Genomic DNA, 18,570 nt, shown 5'->3' on the forward strand with positions numbered 1-18,570 from the left:
CACTCACTAGGCATTTGAAGTTGAATGTTGTCTCTTTGACTTGTCTGGTTTTTTGTGGTTGTTTTTTAAAATTTTTTTTGTTTGCTTTTTTGGGTGGTGTTTTTTGTTGTGTGTTTTTTTTTTTTGTGTGTGTGTGGTGGTTTTTTGTTTGTGTTTTTTGTTTTTGTTTGTTTGTTTTTGTCAGAGACTGTTGATCATTGAAAATGGAAGATACAAGGAAGCTTTCCCCAAAGCTGAGTAAAAGCAAAGAGCCTGTGAAAACAGAATGGGAATCTCAGAGCGTGGTGTTCACATATTTCCAAGGGGACATTAACAGCATGGTAGATGAACATTTTTCTAGAGCTCTCAGCAATGCCAAGAACCCCCAAGACCTGAGCACAAAGCACAAGAGTGAGACTGTTGTCCTGAAAAACGGTGAGCTCCTTTCCATATGTGAGCCTTGTGTTGGATGGGGATGACTGGCTTTTACTAAGGAATTTAAGATCCCTCAAGCTTAAATTTGAAATTGTTTGCAAATAGAAAGCAAGAGAATCATACTTATAAAGCCCTAGGCTATGTAGCTGGGAATTCCTGGGTAAATCCCTGTCACTGCTGGAGTGATTCCTAAGCTTTCCATGGACCTGTTGGCAGGACTAGGTCATCATTTTCCAGCCAAGTGTCCTCATCACTGCTGGATGCAATAAGTGCATTATGACTTAAATTATCATCTTCACAAAAATATATTTGTCTAAGCTTGCAGCTGTCAAAAGCCTGCCTAAGTTGGTGGTTATGTAGTACACATACTACAGTAGAAATACTTTGTAGAAATATTGGCGGTGATTTAATCTGCTTTTATTATGAATTTGTGGTTGATTTTTAAGATAAGCAGCACTAAAGTGATTTTGTATTTCTGTAAAAATGAATATGCAATCTGGTAGCATTCTCTTAGAAGTCCACTGTATTTGGCTTGGGAAAAAAGTTAAAATTGCTGAGACTTCAGACGCCTTTTTTCTCTTTTTAAGTAGACAGCATGTCTCCCCATCAATGGAATTTCTCTTCGCATTGCTACAAACCATATCCATCACCTTCTTCAACAAGCATTGCAAATTCTGCTCTGAATTTTTCTGCTGCTGGTGTGGTAGGCCAGTGCCAGCCATCATCTCTGCGGAGTTGTCCAGGTCAACCTGCAGACTTATGGCCTTTCCCTCCAGCTGGGACTCCCAGTGTCACCAGTTCAATGTATCCTCACACCCTCCCTGACCTGCATATAGCCGATGAGCTGATCTCTGACAGGAAATACAGTTCTCTCCTTGGCCTTCTGCAACAGGAAAGGTGCTTAACATCCATGCAAGAATGCACCATGAAGCAACACTCAAGTTCTGCTTGTATGACTGGACCTGCGAGATTACAAAATATGAGTCAAAGTTCACCTCCTGGGGGAGGTAAGAAAATACTGTCACTTTGTTCTTTGGTGACATCTGATGTAAAGTGGCAGAATAATGCCATCTGTTCCTAAGCTTTTCAAGCTGGATCCAACTTCTGGCAAACTCACAGAAATCTTTTACAGTAGATAACCCTGATATGTACTGTGGTACTTGGAGTCAATTAGCCATATAGGATGGGCTAATCAAAAAATGTGCAAAAAATTGTGCCTACTCACACAATATTTCACCTTCTGGCTTACACTGGGGAGACATTTAAAGTGCTATAAGCATTATTCATAGTGCTATCTTAATCTCTAACATATATGGGTATTAGGTGTGGTGTATACCAGATGCTCCCTCATTGGGACCAGAAAGGGGTGGCCAGGAAAGATCCCTGAGCAGCCTCTTACTGTGCAGGCTGTTAATTATGTTCTGAGTACAGGGTGGGAAACTGCAGCCTTTACCAGCATAGCCAGAGGTTTTTCTCCCTTCCAGTCTCTGTCTGTAGCTGGAATGGTGAGGGTACAGGGTCTGGTGGTCCAGGCTTGCCTTGTCTCCTGGCTAAGAGCTTCCTGCCATGAGATGCTATTGCCCTACCTGCTGAAGGCTATGTCTGCTCCCTGCAGATTTCCCAGAGCTAATACAATTCACACAGTGATGATTGTTGCTTATTATCCACAATTACTAGGAATCCCAATCCTAGGTACTACCAGGGCGCAGCAGAAAGATGCCTTAAGTTCATTTATGTCCCCACAGCATCTAGATCTACTGGATAAAATTTTTCTGTTGTGAGTAATTCTGCCTTTGATAAGGTCTCTGAGCTCAGGTTTCCTGGCCAAAGTGCTGATGCCTGTTGGAGTACATCTGCATTGCTGTTCCTGGGCATTCCCCAGTCAGGCAGCTTGACACTTGTCTGCAAGGAAAAGGGTTGTGAAATTGTTTAGAGAGTCTTCTGAAAAATACAGCACGTCCTTCCTGATGCTTCTAAACAAAAAAACATTGGGCATGTGAATAAGCAAACCTGAGGCTTAGGTTTTGAAAAATAAGCAGCTGTGAAATACCTCCTTGTTACCAAGTTTTGAAACTGCATCTGCAGGAATTTGCCAGAATGTGGGCTAAAGACTGCCTGCAGAGACAAGCAGGAGTTTATCTACAGTTCCTCATTTGAGGATACAACAGATCTATGTTGTTATGAGGACCCTGACTGTACGTGTTTTGCTAACTCATCACGGCTAGAATGTCTAATGCCTGTCTATGTTCATGTTAAAGGGAGAGTGTCTGTATCTTCAGCTGGAATGCAAACTTTCTGCTCATGGTATATGAGCAGAGGTTTTCCATATGTGTTGCATAGGCACTCACCCTAGACTTCATGTAGGTAGTGAATGAGGGTTTAATTTCTTCAAAGACACTGTCTGAACTGGGATCTCATTTAAAAACAAGCTAAGGTGCCCTCTTCCCCAAAGCGGGTAATGCAAGCCTATCAGGGCTTGGGAGCCCCAGGAAGAGACTCCTTCAGAAAAAGAGCTATTTCATTAAATTAGTCTTGTGTTGATAACAGAGAAGTACTGCTAACAACAGTGGACTTTTTTTTCCCCAAAATTCAGAAAGAAAATGAATGAGGAAAAAATTGAAAAGGAAATTAAACAGTTCAGTATTCCCCAGCCATTACCAATTAAAGCTGTTTCTTCCAGGATGTATATAGGGCCTTTCTGAATATTTGGGATCTTCTAAGCACCACGCATGTAACATCATCCTTGTGATTATCAAACAAGCCAACAAGGATCAATAAGAAATGGCTGATCCATGTTCACAGGGAGTCTCTGGAAAATCCCTAGGATGTATACATTTAGTTCAATTGTAGGAGTCCTTGTTTCCTGTCTCTATCTGTTAAATATACTACTTGGTCTGTGTCATGTTTAAGAACAGCTGATATTTATATTTATGGAAGTGCATTTTGCTGTGCCAGACAGAGCTCCTCAGCACCTGTGCTACAGGCTGGGCTGCAAAAGCACAAGGTTTCTTTACTAACTACTGTCTACTTTTAGCTCTGTGCTGAATCTCTGGTCATCCCCAGTATTTTTAATTTTTTTTTTAAGAGAAGAGGGCAAGCTCGTACCAAGGCTCAGAAAATCCCAGTGTAAGCCATGACACTGCAGGTGAGTGAAGAAACCAGCAGGTTTAGAACAAATCATACAGCAGCCTTGCTTATGCATGTAGTATTAAAGATCTTCCTTGTTTGCTTTTGTATTTCAAAAGCTCATTTTTCCTCCAGATAGAGCCACCACCTCCAATAACTGCATTAACAAAGAAGAAAAAACCCACTACATTATACTAAAATGAGATACATGGGGGTTTTTTATCCCATCTACCTTAGTTTTTGTACTTATACCTTCAGGCTGCCATTTCACAATGCCTGTTTTGCACTCGCTGTCCAAGTTTCAGATCCCAGAAAGATAGAACAGCCCTTGCTTTGTATCTCAAGCACGCATGTGGTAGCACTGCTGCAGTTTGCACCAGCAAACCCCCCATACTGCTGAGTGAGTTGTTCTAAGAAATTATTCCCAAAGCATTTGGGCTTCCTTAATTTTATTAGTCTCTTGATATTGGTCATACCTCATTGTTGGTTCTTTGATGTGCAATGTTTTGGGGATACTTTGAAGAGGTTATTCTAATAAGGATTCTTTTGCACCAAAGCCAAAGGTGCAATTTCCTTTGCACAACATCTTGAGAGATTGCAAGGACTGTACTGTTTGACTGTCCTGATGCTGCTGTGTCTTTCAGGCATTCAAATTCATGACAGAAGACAAGATTTGTACTTCTAGCAACTGAATGTTTCTACTTTTTTCTGAAAGAGAAAGTTATTTCAGTGAACTTTTACTATTTGCAACTGTGAATCAAGAAGAAATGAACTGCAGCTGTCCTGCGCTTTTTCTCTCAGCTGGAAGAATACATGTACCATTTGCTGTTTGGGGAATGACAAAATAATCCTTTTCTATACAGTAAACAATTTCTAATGTTTGTGGTATTAACCTGGCAGTATGTTTGTTGTGGCAATATATTGTCTATTTAAGGCTTTTCATGTAGCCCTCTTGAAATTACTCCTGCCCTGTTTAATCTTTCTGTGTTTATTAATTTACTACCTCCTGATAAGAAGTACAATTCTTATCAATGCAGCTGATAACCCATAAGTGCAGGGTTGCAGTTAGCATAAATTCAATTTCTGCAACTTCTTAGCTTGCTTTGATATCTCCATATTGTTTAAAACAGTCTTAGGCCACTGGCAAGAGACTACAACCACAAGCCAGCAAAGCACATTATTTATGATTCAAAAGTGCTGCAATTTATGACCATACTTGCAATTCCTAGGGATACTCTTCAGAAGGTATGTAATACACTTATGCCTGAAGGCTCTGTTTTGCCCTCTCACTAATGTATCATCATCCTCTAGAAAAGCAGTGAATTCATAGAAACTCTGAGAGGAAACCTTGATTCTCATTGGGTGCAATTAAAATACCATTCAGCAAAAATTTGCAGGTAGGAGTGTTCTATTTTCCCAGCCTCTCTGCAGATATAAGAGATTCTTTTTGTAAATAAGCTCTGTGGGTTTATTTTTTCCTTCTCCATTGGTTATGCCTTAATGTAATGTAATAGAGCATGATTAGCTTTTCCTGACAACACTATGTAGTTGCTGAAGGCAATTTGACCTTTGAAATGGCAGAGCTTGTAATTTTTATAGAACAAATTCTGAGCTGGTATAAATGTTTTTACTGTTACATCAGATATCTCTGCTGCCACAGCTTCAGTTATAACACCTTGTGTAATTTTATAAATAATCTGGATTTAGCAACATCAAGTGTTTATGGTACTAATTTACAAACTGAGATTTTTAAAGGAATTATTTTTCTTAATTTTGCAAGTTTGCTCCAGTAGTTACATGTTCTACTCAATGTGAGATCACAAGGGGAGCTGTTTTAACTAAACTTATAAAAGGTACACCCATGTCCTGTCTCGCTATAGGTGAGTACTGAAGAAAAACCCACTCCTTTTTAATATTTCTACAAAAATCCCTTTCTTCTCTTTTAAATTTGCACATAGTTCTCCAAGTAGTTTTGTTTTGTTATCCCAAGTCACTAATTGCCTGATTTTTAAGGCTACATGGTAATATGACTTCCTCAATGGGCCAAAGCAAAAATTTCCAAGCTGTATTGTATACATCTGTCTTACTGGCATGTGCTATAATTCTAGTGAATTATAACTCTGTTGCTTAAAATTATTGATTTTTTTTTTCCTTCCTCTTCCATCCCTTCAAAAGGAAAATGCTTATATAATTTCTCTGCAAGGTCTGAAAAGACAGTCTATTTCAATGCTCTTAAATGTAGTGTTTCCCTTGGGAGGCTGGGAATAGTCAAGATGTCTTATAAAGCCCTTGGTTCTGGTGAATCAGACAAGTGGGGTTGGACAGTGTGGAGGGAAAAAACGTCCTTGTTTTTAAATGCGTGTCCCTTATTGCAAGAACATGAGGCGTCAGTGGCTCTGCCTTGACATGGGTCATGCTGTGAGCCATTGTTGCAAGATTTGTGTCCTCATTGTCCAGCTGTCTGGCAGACCTGGAGAAAGGGAACATGTGTCTAAGTAGCTCAAAGATCCCTGGACCCCTTGCCAGTGCAGGCTCCACATGAGGCACACAGGTGCTTGCTCTCTTCCCTGGCTTTTAGAGGAATGAGGATGGAATAGAGGGCTGTGGCACAGAGGCTCTGCTTCTCTGGCATTTTGTCTTGCACCACCACAGCACCATGCACCAGAGTGTGCCCAGGTTTGTGGCATCTCACTGCTCTTCTGCAATAAGCATAATTAACCCATCACTATAATTTGCCTTTAATGATTTAAAATAAGAGAGTTTTGAACATTTCCCATCAGTTTTTTACATGGCTTTTTTTTTTAATACATGTATAGATTAAAACAATGCAGATATACATATAGGCTCCTCTAGAATATGGTTTGTCTGGAGTGGAGTGTTTCTTGCTTTCCAGCCCAGGATGTTGCTGTGTTCCTGTGCTGCCCTGCTGCTGTCATGCTCCAGTGACTGTCTTCACTCCCATTCAGTGTGTACTCTCCTTGTTGGAAAGGGCTTGGTAACTGGGATGCTGCATCCAGCAGCTGCCATCTGGTACTTTCCAGTTATCTTTGGTCCCTCCTCCGAATGCAGCAATCCTGGAGGTGATGGGAGAAGGGATGCTGGATGTTCCCCTTTCAACAGCTTCTGATCCCCTGGATGCCAATGGACCTCTGCAGAGACCATTCCAAAGGGTAGACAGGGGCCAGGTGTTACATCCCTGTAAGTGTTCAAAAAGTGTGTGGATGGGGCTCTCAGGGCTGTGGTTTAATGGTGAAAACAGTGCTGGGTTAATGGTTGGATTTGATGATCTGGGAGGTCTTTCCAGCCATAATTATTTTATGATTTTCTATTAATTTACTGGCCCTCTGAGAAACCACTACTTGCATTTAATTGGGTGTTGTCTTGCGCAGATGGCTTTTCTCCTGTCTTTTTCTGATGGGCAGATGAGATGCCAACTACATACTTTATGAGCTCTGGTCAGAGATTAATGCATCTCTGAGATGCATTAGTCTCAGAGACTGATGTCAAGCACTGTATATGCCTGCCCTGTGTGGAGTCTAGGCCTTTTTTTACTCAGCTGCATGAATGGGTGTGTATTTTTTTCCACCACATCTGTCCCAGGACACAGGCACTTTGCAGGGCACCTTGCTCTGACTCCTCACATGAGCTGGTTCTGGTCCAGGTCTTCCTCTGATGGTCAGAAAAACCTTGTGGGTGGCTGGGAGCAGCAAGTTGGCTTAGCTACTCCACCCTGCTTTAGTCACTCATTAGCAGTGTTAAAAATAGCCCCAGACTGCTGTGACGAACAAGAGAGATTCTTTTGCTGTGAAAGTAAAACCTAAAGTATTATATATATTTTTAAAAAATTAGGAACGCTCATCCCTTTCAAAGGTAACACAAGCTTTCATTTGCTTTCATTTCTGTTCAGGTGTCAATTAATTTGTCTCATCACAGGCAAGCAAGTGACACCTCATGTACCCATGTGACATGTAGCCTTTGGTAAACACTCACTCGTTGCTATAATTTTTTACTGTCTTGTGGTTTTTAATCCCCTTTTCTGGCAGGCTTTACCAAGCACGTCAATCCTGGTCCAGGGTGAAAGTGTGGTTGCACTACTTTGTTGTGTGTTCTGTTTTCCTGTGCTGCCTGGTTTAAAACAGTGCATGTTTTGGGCTCAGGGCTCTATTCCACTTAGCTACTGACCCACTGAGAGTTTGCTTTGGTACTCCTCTGAGCTAGCATATATCATAACACTTGGAGGATTTCAGCAGCAAACTGATGGTTTTGGTGCCTTGATATCTGGGAGGGGTTTCAGTATCACAGGCCAGAGGGCCTGTGATACTGAAATTTGCTGACAATATTGCTGTACAAGCAGCTGCACTGTGGTCATATGCTACAGATCACAATTTGTTTACTGAGGAGGTGCAAAACTAGCTGAGTGCTGGGCAGGCAGCAATTGTGCTATCCAGCACAGCACAGTGGATGCTTACAGGTGCCTGGAGCCATAATGGAGCCAGCTGACCAATGTGAGCCAACTCCGACGTGGTGTTCCCCAAAATAGGGTCCAGCAGGAGTGCCTAGGGTCCCTGGTGAGCCACCATGAACCTGGCTGAGCCCAGTCCCAGGAATTCACTGCTGATTCATGCTGTCTCCCAGCCTGGTTTCTAGGTGGGGGTTAAGCTGGGTGCAGCAAAGCCCTGAGAAAAGTGGCTGCTTCCCTGACCTTCATCCTCACCTCTGTACCCCCATCTCCTTTCATTGCCCCAGCCCAGGAGTTGCAAGCTCTGGATTTGTCTGACCAGGGACATTTGGGTTTTCTCCATCTGTCTTTCTCTAAAAGGTTAATGTTAGAATCAGCACAGGCTTATAAAAATATTATCAAGAAGCATTTCATTCTGGAATGCAGCAGTATTACAGCTCCTGCTTATGACCTTTCCACCTGAGATGGAGATAAAATAACAGCTCTTTTCCACACACACACAAAAAAAAGTTTCTATGCTCAGAATTATAAAGCAATCAATTATCTCCCAATACCATGTTTTCCCAGAACAAGGTGTCACTTCAGATAGATCCCTCTGCTAAACAGAAAAAGAAATTGAGTGGATGGAAGGAAACTAAATGTACTGGACACTGAAAGGGCATCTCTGGTGACTGAGCACAGCCTAAAATAATCCTGAACCAGCTGTCTGTTGGACACTGTCACCCTGAGCCTCATGAGCAGTGCAGAAGCACCCATGCTCCATGGGCCCCATGTGAACTGCCCAAACATCATTAAATCTCAAGCATGTGCAGGACAATTGATATATAAGAGAAGTTACCATGTGCAGCTCCCCAGCCAAGGAACAACATGTGCAGTCTGGGTGCTGTACTCAACACGCTCCGGGGGAAAACACATCAGCTAATTAAAAGTGATGGGCAATAAGGAAAGTCCTCCAGCCAGACTTTTGGATGCATAAAGTTGCTTGTTTTTTCTTTCTAAGGTAGACTAAGTCGATTCTAAGGAAAACTTCCTGGCTTTAGTTAAGCTGTCACATAACCAAGATATTTGAGGCATGTGATACTATCGCAGTTCCACCCCACATTGTTTGTTGGTGCTGGATTTGTGCTACGTTTTAAGAAAATATTAGCATGAAAATGCTTTTTTTTACCTCCTTTCCTAGGTTGCACTAATGACTGCTGAATCTAAGTGTGCAAGAACAATCAGGCATTATTTTGCATGCAAATGACAAAGGGACTATGCTAGAAAAACAGCATTAAGGATTGTGCCACTTGTGGATGCCCAACAACTGAGTTTGCTGCATAGCACAAAGGTGAGTGTTTTATTCTGAGTAAAAGAGACGGGGCAGGAGAGGCTGGGTCTGTTTCCACTCTGTTCTATGAAGGATTTAAGCACCCTCTTGCTGTTGCAAACAGAGTGTGAAATTGCTGCCCAACACTTGCCCTGGACAACTGGGACTGTTTTTCTAGGTTTGTTCAAATCTGTAGGACCAGGATCATAGCTGCACCACTGCTTCCTGCAAAAGAATTATTACAGAGAACTCGGTTTATTAGATGGATTTAAGGTATAAAATCCCCATGTATCACCTCTAAGGTGGTGCATTGGACAGAGTTGGTCTGTGGGACTCCTTCCCCCTTCCTACCCTGGCTAGGGCTGAGCTGCTGATAGGGCTAGAGGATGAGCTGGGTCTGAAGGGGAGGCTCCTAGGTCTGCCCTTCAAAACATGCCGTTGAGGAGCTTGTCTCACAGGAATACCAGTGGGATGGTGGGACAATGGGGAAGACCAGGAGGCAAAGTCACAGTGAGCTCAGAGACATGGACAACAGCAAATCGGGGATGTGTCTTGTCCCTGCAAGCATCCTGAGCATCATCCTCCTGGCACGGGCACAAACAAGAACCCCCTGCCTGCACAGAAACCTGTTGTCTGCCCACAGACTGTGTAGACGTATCCCAAAAAGAAGTCACAGTTGTCTGGGGTTTGTTTTTGTTTTTTTTTTTTTTTTTTTCCTCTTGCCTTGCTTCACATGAAAGCACCTGAAAGTACTGTTGAGAAATGACAGTTTGGGAAGCAGCTCTGGAATCATCCTGCAGGGTGCTGATGCTGCATCAGGCTGCCAGCCTGCTCTGATTACAGGCAGTTTTCCCACACTGACAGGCTGCAGGGTGCCAAACAACCGTGTAACAGTGACTAATAAAAACGGCTGCCTGTCTCTATGAGGAAGGATGGGAAGGGAGGGGTTTCAGGGAAATAAGAACCTTCTCTATTGCTCCTCCTTGTCTGGGAGAAATGCTTTCTGTGGGTTTACAAACTTAGGGAGCACAAGAGCCAGATTTATACCCCTGTGCAAATCCACCCCCTGGTCTTTCATACACACAGCTGCAGCAGGCACAAAAATCTGCTTTAAGACAGACTGAAAAGCCCAGGATTTCCTGGCCTGATTCTGCCTTTTATGCTTATGAAGGCAGACAGAGGCTCCCTCAGACGCAGCAGAGCATCAGGAGCTGCAGCTGTGGCAGTTCTGCCTATGCCTCTGACTTGCATCTTTGATCTTAATGTAGGATGGCTTTTATGCCTTGTGTCTCCTGAGCTCCGGCTGGGCTGGGATTGTAATCCAGCCCTTGCTCCATGTGATGGTGTATATTGAGCATTGTGCAACCCATCTCACATGCTCTAATGTTGTGGACCAAAATCACTGGGCAATGTTGTGCCAATCCAGGTGAGAGTTCCTGCCACCACTATACCCTTCAGGAACAGAGAAATTCAGGAACTGTGTATGGTCAGTTCTTCCTTGGCCTTAATCACATCCCAGAGCTGCAAATGCTGGGGTTTCATACTCACCAAGGCTGCACATTGGACACATGTATGAAACCTTCAAGGGCTCCTCATTAATTTTATGCATTAATATCCCCAAGGCAGCTATGGAATTCCAAGTACACTTAATTTCCCATGCAGAGTTCTGGCCTTTTTCCTACCTGAGGCATAATTTTATGAGGGACTCACTGGCATGTGGCCACCCAGCAGGAGCCACCATGTTGCAAAGGGTTTTAGTGGTGATTGTTAGGGAAGAAATTTCCTCTTCATTCTGGGATGGAGCAGAAAGTTGCCTCATCCTATGAACACAGATTATCCACAGGCTATGAAGAGGACATGTCAGCGGACGTTTCCAGGGAATATTGCTTCTCCTGTGCATGCAGGGGTCCCAACCTTGTGGCATGCCCCACCTGTGTGAAGGGATTGTAAATTGTGCTTCTTCCCAAGTTTGGAGATATATATATATCACGGTTTTGGTAAATCTGCTTAGAGCAAGGAGTGATTATCCAGTTCTTTTCTGTGTGATAGTGCCTTTGGCCATGATCAAAGAGAACCTGGGGAACCTGGTGTGGATATTAGTGGGGACAGTATTTGGCAGCTCCTGAAATGGGTTCAAAGGACATAGTTTGTCTTAGAGATACTCGTCTGCTGTTGATCAGATCTGACCTTTCCATATAGTTCTTTCCAGGCACCTTGGTCTTCAGCTCTATTCTCCTGGGAGATGTCTGTCCTTCCTCACCACACAGGGTGGAAGTCTTGTTTTATATCTTCTCCTTGTGGTCTCAAGTATGTGAAGGAAGGTGATATGAGAGCTCTGGGTTTGTACAAAACTCATTCAGGATTATTTGAAAACTGGAGCTCATTCTCAGAGACCTGAATCATGTACTTCTACCCTCTAGGACAAGCTCAGTGGATTTTCTGGCTATTGCAGACCAAGAGAGCCTTTCTATCTAAGGTATTCTGAGGCTGCTGTAAGCAGCAGCCAGTGCTCAGAAAATGAACCTGGTAAACATTGGAAGGAGATTGTGTAATTACCTGGTTTTGTGGTTCATGACAGTTTTGCATGGGTGGGCACTGTGGTGTGAACCTACTTTCAGTTCCATTGACTTTTCTGCCCTGCAAAAGTTAAAAAAAAACCCCCAACAACCACTCCAGAAGCTGCATGCTCTGCTGTTACGAAGGGAATTTGGAGTAAATTTGGCTTCCTGGACCAAATCCAGGCTGTGACTTAGTCTCTCTGCATCATGTGTCAGTGCAACAGAGCTTCACAGCTGTGTGCTTGTGGCATCACTAAGACCCAGCATTGCACTACGTCATTAGTAGCTGAAGTGATTCAGCTCAATTATTGGAAAATTTGAATGAATTCCTGGGCAAGGAAGCAAGGAAGAGCAGTGATGTTCCTCAAAGTAGGAACTCAAGGGTAGCTCATGGCAAGGCTGAGACCTTGTGGTGGGTTGGCCTTGCTGCCAGATGCTCACCCAGCCACTCAAGAAGAGAGGAGAGGAAGATAAGATGATAAAATTTTGACATAAGGTCTTGGATATGACTGAAATTACCATAATGTCCAAAACAGATTCAGCTTGGGAGGAAAAAAAGCAGCCTCACTTTGAGATACAATACACTTTGAAATCATATTGCTCTGCAGATTAGAGCTGGCATAGTGATTATTTTCTATATAGGCTGAATCTATTTGGCTGTTTATATCTCTGGATCTTTACCCAGCAACAGATGCCTCATTTCGCCAGTGCTGAAACTGAGACCAGGTGACTAATCTAAGATATCATAAGCAACCAGACACAGGCAGCAAGAGAAAGTGAATGCCCTGCCTTCCAGATCTCTCCATCTATATGCCCAGATCCCAAAGGCAAAGAGGATCCACATCCTGCCTGGCCCATGGCCTGCAAGGGGATGCAAGGAGGATGGTGCTGAGGGAGCAGACTGGGATGTGCTCTTCCTGTCCAACCACTGAACCCATTTTCCAGTATGGTTCCCCACAGTTACTGTCATAGAGATGACAACATAATACTTACGTGGGTAGATTTTCTTGTGGCTCAGCAAAATGGTGATTGTTGCATGTTCATCTTCCCTGTCCTTAGGCTTAATGCCAGTAGTGTTTTCCTTGAACAGGGTGTCTGGGGTTTTCCTTTCACTGTGTTTTACAGCAAGTGGCTATTCCAACATTCAAGCCTCTCTGATGGCATTACATCTGCGTAATACTTCCCTCCAGGTGTGCAGGGGATTTTAGGCCAAAGATTTTCCACTTTGAAATAAGGTTGCTTTTCTGCTAAAAGAGAATTAGAGCCTCTGGGGTTTGGTGACTCATTCAAGTGAGTGAGAGGAAATATGTCCAACAGCTTGGGCTTATTAGGGAGCTGCTCTGGAAAGAAAACGTGTGTCCTGAAAAACATCCGTGTGTCCCCGGGCCAGGTCTCATCAGCCAAAGTAAAGGCATGGTTGTTCCAAGGGGGTGTGGGGATGTGCTGCTGGGGGCTCCGGATGAGCCTGGGCCACCAGCAAAGAAGCTGAAATCCTATGGCCCTGAAATTTGATGTGGTGATCTGAACCCATAAGGAGCATCCACTCATGAGGCATATAGCACTGTGTCTGATTTATTGTGCATGAGTTATGTTTGCAGGAGTCTTCTCCATGAGAAACTTGTTCCTCTGATGTGACTTCATCCTGGGGGACCTGCATGTGGATAATCATCTCTGTTTTGGGGCTTTTTTTTAGCCCCATCATCTCCTGGAACGGAGTGCTCAAACAAACCATATTTCTCTGTTTTTTCTACACAATTTTTTTTTCACATCTTATGGGAAAGCTGTGGCAAGGATGAAGCAGCTGACACATTCTTGAGTTTCCAGCCACCAGCTTGTCACAACCTGAGTATGGTGGGAGAGAGGCTGGGCATGGGGATCCAAGAAGGGCTGGTGTTCTGTGGATGCTACCTGGATGCACCTCTGGCCCCTGTGGTAAATGTGGGATGAGCTGAGGTCTCTAAGCCTCTGTAAATAGAGAGTGAGCTCTGAGAAGCACCCTCTGTCTCCCTCTGGTAAGAGCCTCTGGTACCTAGAAATTGTAGTGGCTTTGATCCCAGTATGGGCAGGATGCAGGAGCTGGGGCTGCAGCATCCTCCTGGAGATGCCCTGCTTGCATGTCAGAGCCTTGCTGGCTGTGATCCACCCAGGCTGGAACAACCTCTGATGGCTCTGTAGGGTACTGTGCTGCTCAGATGTCTGTACTCAGCCCCAGTCAGGAGTTCCTACAAAAGGGAGGATATCCACTACTGTCTGGGGGTTGTCTATGCTCCTTTGGCCATCAGCAGAACCAGCTGAGCAAGGTCAGTGCTCAGCCCAAGCCCAGGCTTTGTACCTGCTCTGGTCACAGTGTCAGGGCTGCCAGGCTGGTTTGGGGCTGTCACTCACTCTTCCCCACTGCGGCTGTCAGTGTTTGGGCTGAGCACGCACTGAGCCAAACCTGCTCCCATGGACTGTGGGGAAAGCCATTGTGAACCTTGACAAGACACTCGCCAATCATGAGTTGCTGCTTCCTTGCAAAGGAAACCTGCACCTGAGGTCTCTTCAGACAGGAATTCCTGAAACATCTGTGCTTTATGGAAACTGGACTTCTTATTTTCTTTAAGCAGGTTTTGTCCCTGGCATGAGAAAAAAAACATTATGTCAGCAGCAGCTTTTGCAGCTTTACTTTGCTCTTTTTGCCACAAAGTCCTTCCTTTGCTCTGCAGCCTGAACTGTGGCTACATCCCTAAGCCACTGGGCAGGTGAGGCAACATGTTGCTTGACTGCAGGGCTTCTCTGGCATCTCCTGTGGCATCACATTCCAGCATGGAAGACCCTTAATTCTTAGCCACAAATTTCCAGATGCTGTGTGAGGCAGAGATGGAGATGTGGATCGAGCAGGGAGAGGAGCTGGAGGAATCAGTAGATGGCAGAGTTGTTTTCTGCTCTCTGCTGTTCCTCTCACAGGTTCACAGGGATTTTATGGGGGATTTGTTACCAAGACGATGCCTCAGGGCTGTAGGTATTCAGCAAGCTTGGGCTGGAGCTGGGCTGAGCATTCCCACCATCATGCCACAGCTGAGACAGGAGTGGAAGCATGTAGGGAAAGGGCTCCATGTGATGCCAACATGACCTGCTTAGAGCACCCTGGCTTACAGCTCTGAGGCAAAAGGGCTGTATGACACTAGTGCAGTGTCTATACTTGCATGGAGGGCAGCACTGCTCTGCCTTTACATTGCTTTCCAAGAGGTTCAAGAGTGGTTTTGCTGCCTCTGACCATGCATGCAGTGTCTTGGTTGGGCTCCCAGACTGAGATGGCTGCATGTGAATTTCTACCTGAGCACAGCTTCCTGCTGCCCCTCGTACTGCCTTCTCCATGGGATTGGTTAGTCCCAAGTAGGGGCTGGGGATTTTCTCCCCTAAGCTCTCAGGTCAGAGCAGTGTTCCTTGTCTGCCCCTCACACCTTTGGCTGCTCACCCTGCCTGGCTCATCTCCTGGCACTGAAAGCAGGGTCACTCTCTGTTGCTCACCTTGGGGCTGTGTGTGACCCTAACAGGATCCTAGTTGTCCAGAGGTTGGAGCACAAGCCCCCAAGGGGATCCAAAGATCAACGAGGAGAGAGGAGGAATGACAGCAAAGACTGAAAGGAGATGAGTGAAGAGACACAGATGTGATTCCTGTAGTGGTGAAGAAAGCCCTGCGATGAGAACCTGTGGAACTTGATGTGTGAAAGGTTTGGGAAAAGATGAGTAATTCGCATTAATATTGCCTTGGTTGGGGGGATTGTGGTGTAATGGAAAAGAAACATGCAAAAGATTGAACTAATGGCTGCCAAATCTGCCTCAGGAGATTGCTCATGTCTTGGTAATTTCCAATCAGGATCCAGATGATTTGCTGCAGGATGTGTCACTGTGCAGCCCCAGTGGAATAACCAGGCATGGCCAGCCCAGGACTAAGCCATGGTGAAGGCTCACTGCAAACCTCCAACTGTGGAGGGAGGGAAAGGAGAGAGAGGCTGAGTAGAACGACAGCTGATTCAGGTTCTGTCTTACCCGCCTCCCAGGACAGGAACCCCTATGAAATCCTTGAGATCCTATCCCAGAGCTGCACATGACATCTCCTCCTGGACTTTGGTCAACAGCTGCGAAGCTGTCCATGAGGCTCAATGCCTTGATCCACTGGCATGTCCCGGTTGGTGGCCAGGGACCCTTGTGGGGTGGTGGGAGCTGAGGTGGCTCTGCTGTGGCAAGGCTGGGTAGTGGCAGGGTTTGTTTGTGGAGCCCAGCAAGTGCTGGGAGCCAGCTGTAGTTGCTGCTGGACTGGGCTAAGCCCCACAGTGGGGAGAGGAATGGCAGCATCGTCTCTCTCCTCCCGAGGCTTTTGTTCTGTTTGTGTGCCGCACACGGATACTGAAGAGGCAGTTCTGTCTTCACTCTTTGTCCCGATGGGACAGGCAGGGAGGAAGGAGAGATGCAAAGGTGATGCTAGGACCCTCCCCACCCACCCATCGCACTGTGCCGTGGGAGGCAGTGCTGGTACTGCCAGCCCTGCAGCCGCCCCGGGTTTTGCTTTCCCCAACTCCCTTCTCCTTTTACAAAATGAAAGCCAGAGCCTCACCGGGGCGTTTACTGTGGTTTTGATGGGCACAGGCCCCCGCACCCTGTGCAGAGAGAGCAGCTTTCAACACTTGGTCGAGAATGGGGGATGTTCTGCTCCCTTCCGCCGTGACTCAGGCAAGAGGGGCTTGTTTGGCAGGGCTGGGGCTGTGGGCCTCCCCACACTGGGCTCTATTTTTAGGAAGTTGGGAGAAGTAGGTGCAGTCTTCACAGCAAGAAGTTTCTAGTGCCATTTGTGGTTTTGCAGCTACAGCAAAACTCAGCATCAGCAGTTCTGAGGCCAGGTGCTCTCTGTGGCTCAGCATAGCAAGGCTGGCATTGTCACCCAGATAAGCCACATGCCCTTCGGGGCCCTCCATCCTCTGTGGGGTCACTGGGGCTTGTTTCTTTGCTGTTCCTTGCCCTCCACCCATCTCAGTTCCCTGGGAAAAAGGCTGGCAGGGGGGTGCAACCATGGATTGTACAGAAGAGCAGGGAGGTGAGGGGATAAGGAGGGAAGGGGGCACAGGGGGCAGTGACCTTTAGAACAGGGTTGCTCAGTGGGACAACAGCACCCCAGTGCCACCCCCTGTGGTTCTTTTTCTATTGTTCTTTGCTGCTCTGGATGGTGGCAGAGAAGACGGCTGGAGGGGCAGATGTTCTCTCACATCTGCAGGGAAAATGCAGTGGAGATGACACTGTACATCTGATCTGACCTACCTGCTGGGACCACCTGTGTTCACATCTGCTGGAGCTTGGAACTTTTGCTCATCTCCACATGGTTTTCTCCATGGCTGAGGACCATGGCAAGCAATGGGACTGCAGCCTGCAATTGCCACCATGGTGGCTACAACCAGCATATTCTGCTCTTTTCTTCCACAAGGGGATGTGACTTTCACAAGCATTGACATGTTTTTCTCTCCCTGAAAACTGCTTCTTGCTGCTCTGGACTCCAAGAATTTTCTATTATTCGACTGAAGTAGATAGTGAACAGAAACCATAATGAAACCTTTCCTTTTCTGGGTGCTGGTGATGTTTTCTGCTCTGGCTATTTCTGTTCCCTCTTCCTCTCTGATGGCAGGGTTGTCCTGGAGACATGAGAGCTCAGAAGATACAGGAGAGTGAAAAATCTAAAGAAGTGAAAAAGCAAATGGCAGAAAAGTTTATATTTCCCTTCTGCCCCTAGCCCTGGGCTGAAGGGACTTAATTTAGGTTTCTCTCATAGATTCCTTTTTGCATCCCTCCCACAGCATTGCAGGCAAGCCCCTTTTTTGACTCAGAATAAAATCTTCTTTTCGAGTGTATTGTTCTTAGCACTGCACAACACCCAGCTTTTGTTAATCATAAAGAGCATGTGGGGCAAGCATCACATTTTAAAAAGCTAGTCAAGAAACCACAGCATGCACCCAAAAAACCCAAAAAAATCACTCTCCTCTCAGCAGCTTTCACCTTGCTGCCTTCAGCGATGCTCCTAGACTTTGACAGATCTCTGGGGCAGGCAACCGGATATTTTGTCAGTAAACAAAACTCAGAACCCTGAATACGAATGGAGACAATTTGCTGATCAGTGGAAATACCACAACTAGGGCAATAGGAATGCAAGCAGTGGATCACATTTTCCCATTGTCTCACCCAGGGGTTATCTGGCTGGAGGAACTGTACCAGTTTGGGTTCACAAGTGGGTGGGTATGGTTACATTCAGAGAGTTTGGGACGTGAAAGAAAACCTGGTTGGTTTCTTGGTGATGGGCTCATCACCAGGTGAAAATGTGACTTCATCTTCCCTGGGATTATCCCATGAAGGCAGACTGTTCCTTCTGGTGTTGGATCCTCTCTTTCTTGCCCATCATCTCTCTGGATCATGTCCCACTTGCCCTAAGACTGTGTTCCCCATTTTGCTATGCTCCCCCATATTCCTACAGCAGCCAAACAGCCAGGAAGTGCATCATCCCCCATCCTACTATCCACGTGAGGTGGCAATAAAGCATGTCCCAAGGGGCCAATGACTCCACATACCCTGCAGCAGGTCCCTAGGTTGCCTAGCTCTGAACAGCAGCGGTGCCAGAAAAGCTCCTTGGGGATCTGCCTGCCACAGGACTTGGTCAGCTCCCCCTGTCTGATCCAACACTC

General features: G+C 45.5%; 1 protein-coding gene across 1 annotated transcript; it reads left to right on the top strand.

Annotated features, from left to right (window-relative positions):
- Window positions 1-90: 90 nt before the first annotated feature.
- Window positions 91-4,252, top strand: VGLL1 (vestigial like family member 1). Its single transcript, XM_077786628.1, has 3 exons — window positions 91-414; window positions 1,005-1,421; window positions 4,185-4,252. Exons 1-3 carry the CDS (start codon window positions 204-206, stop codon window positions 4,223-4,225), a joined length of 669 nt encoding a protein of 222 aa, XP_077642754.1. The 5' UTR covers window positions 91-203; the 3' UTR covers window positions 4,226-4,252.
- Window positions 4,253-18,570: the final 14,318 nt, after the last annotated feature.

Source organism: Lonchura striata, chromosome 14 (assembly GCF_046129695.1).
Source record: "Lonchura striata isolate bLonStr1 chromosome 14, bLonStr1.mat, whole genome shotgun sequence".
Classification (NCBI taxonomy): domain Eukaryota; kingdom Metazoa; phylum Chordata; class Aves; order Passeriformes; family Estrildidae; genus Lonchura; species Lonchura striata.

What these genes read in the sequence shown, in the direction of transcription:
- VGLL1 (XM_077786628.1), top strand. Translation starts at nt 204, where the DNA reads ATGGAAGATACAAGGAAGCTTTCCCCAAAGCTGAGTAAAAGCAAAGAG. An exon ending in GACTGTTGTCCTGAAAAACG is followed by an intron (nt 415 to 1,004) that starts GTGAGCTCCTTT and finishes CTTTTTAAGTAG; the next exon opens with ACAGCATGTCTCCCCATCAA. An exon ending in AAGTTCACCTCCTGGGGGAG is followed by an intron (nt 1,422 to 4,184) that starts GTAAGAAAATAC and finishes TGTGTCTTTCAG; the next exon opens with GCATTCAAATTCATGACAGA.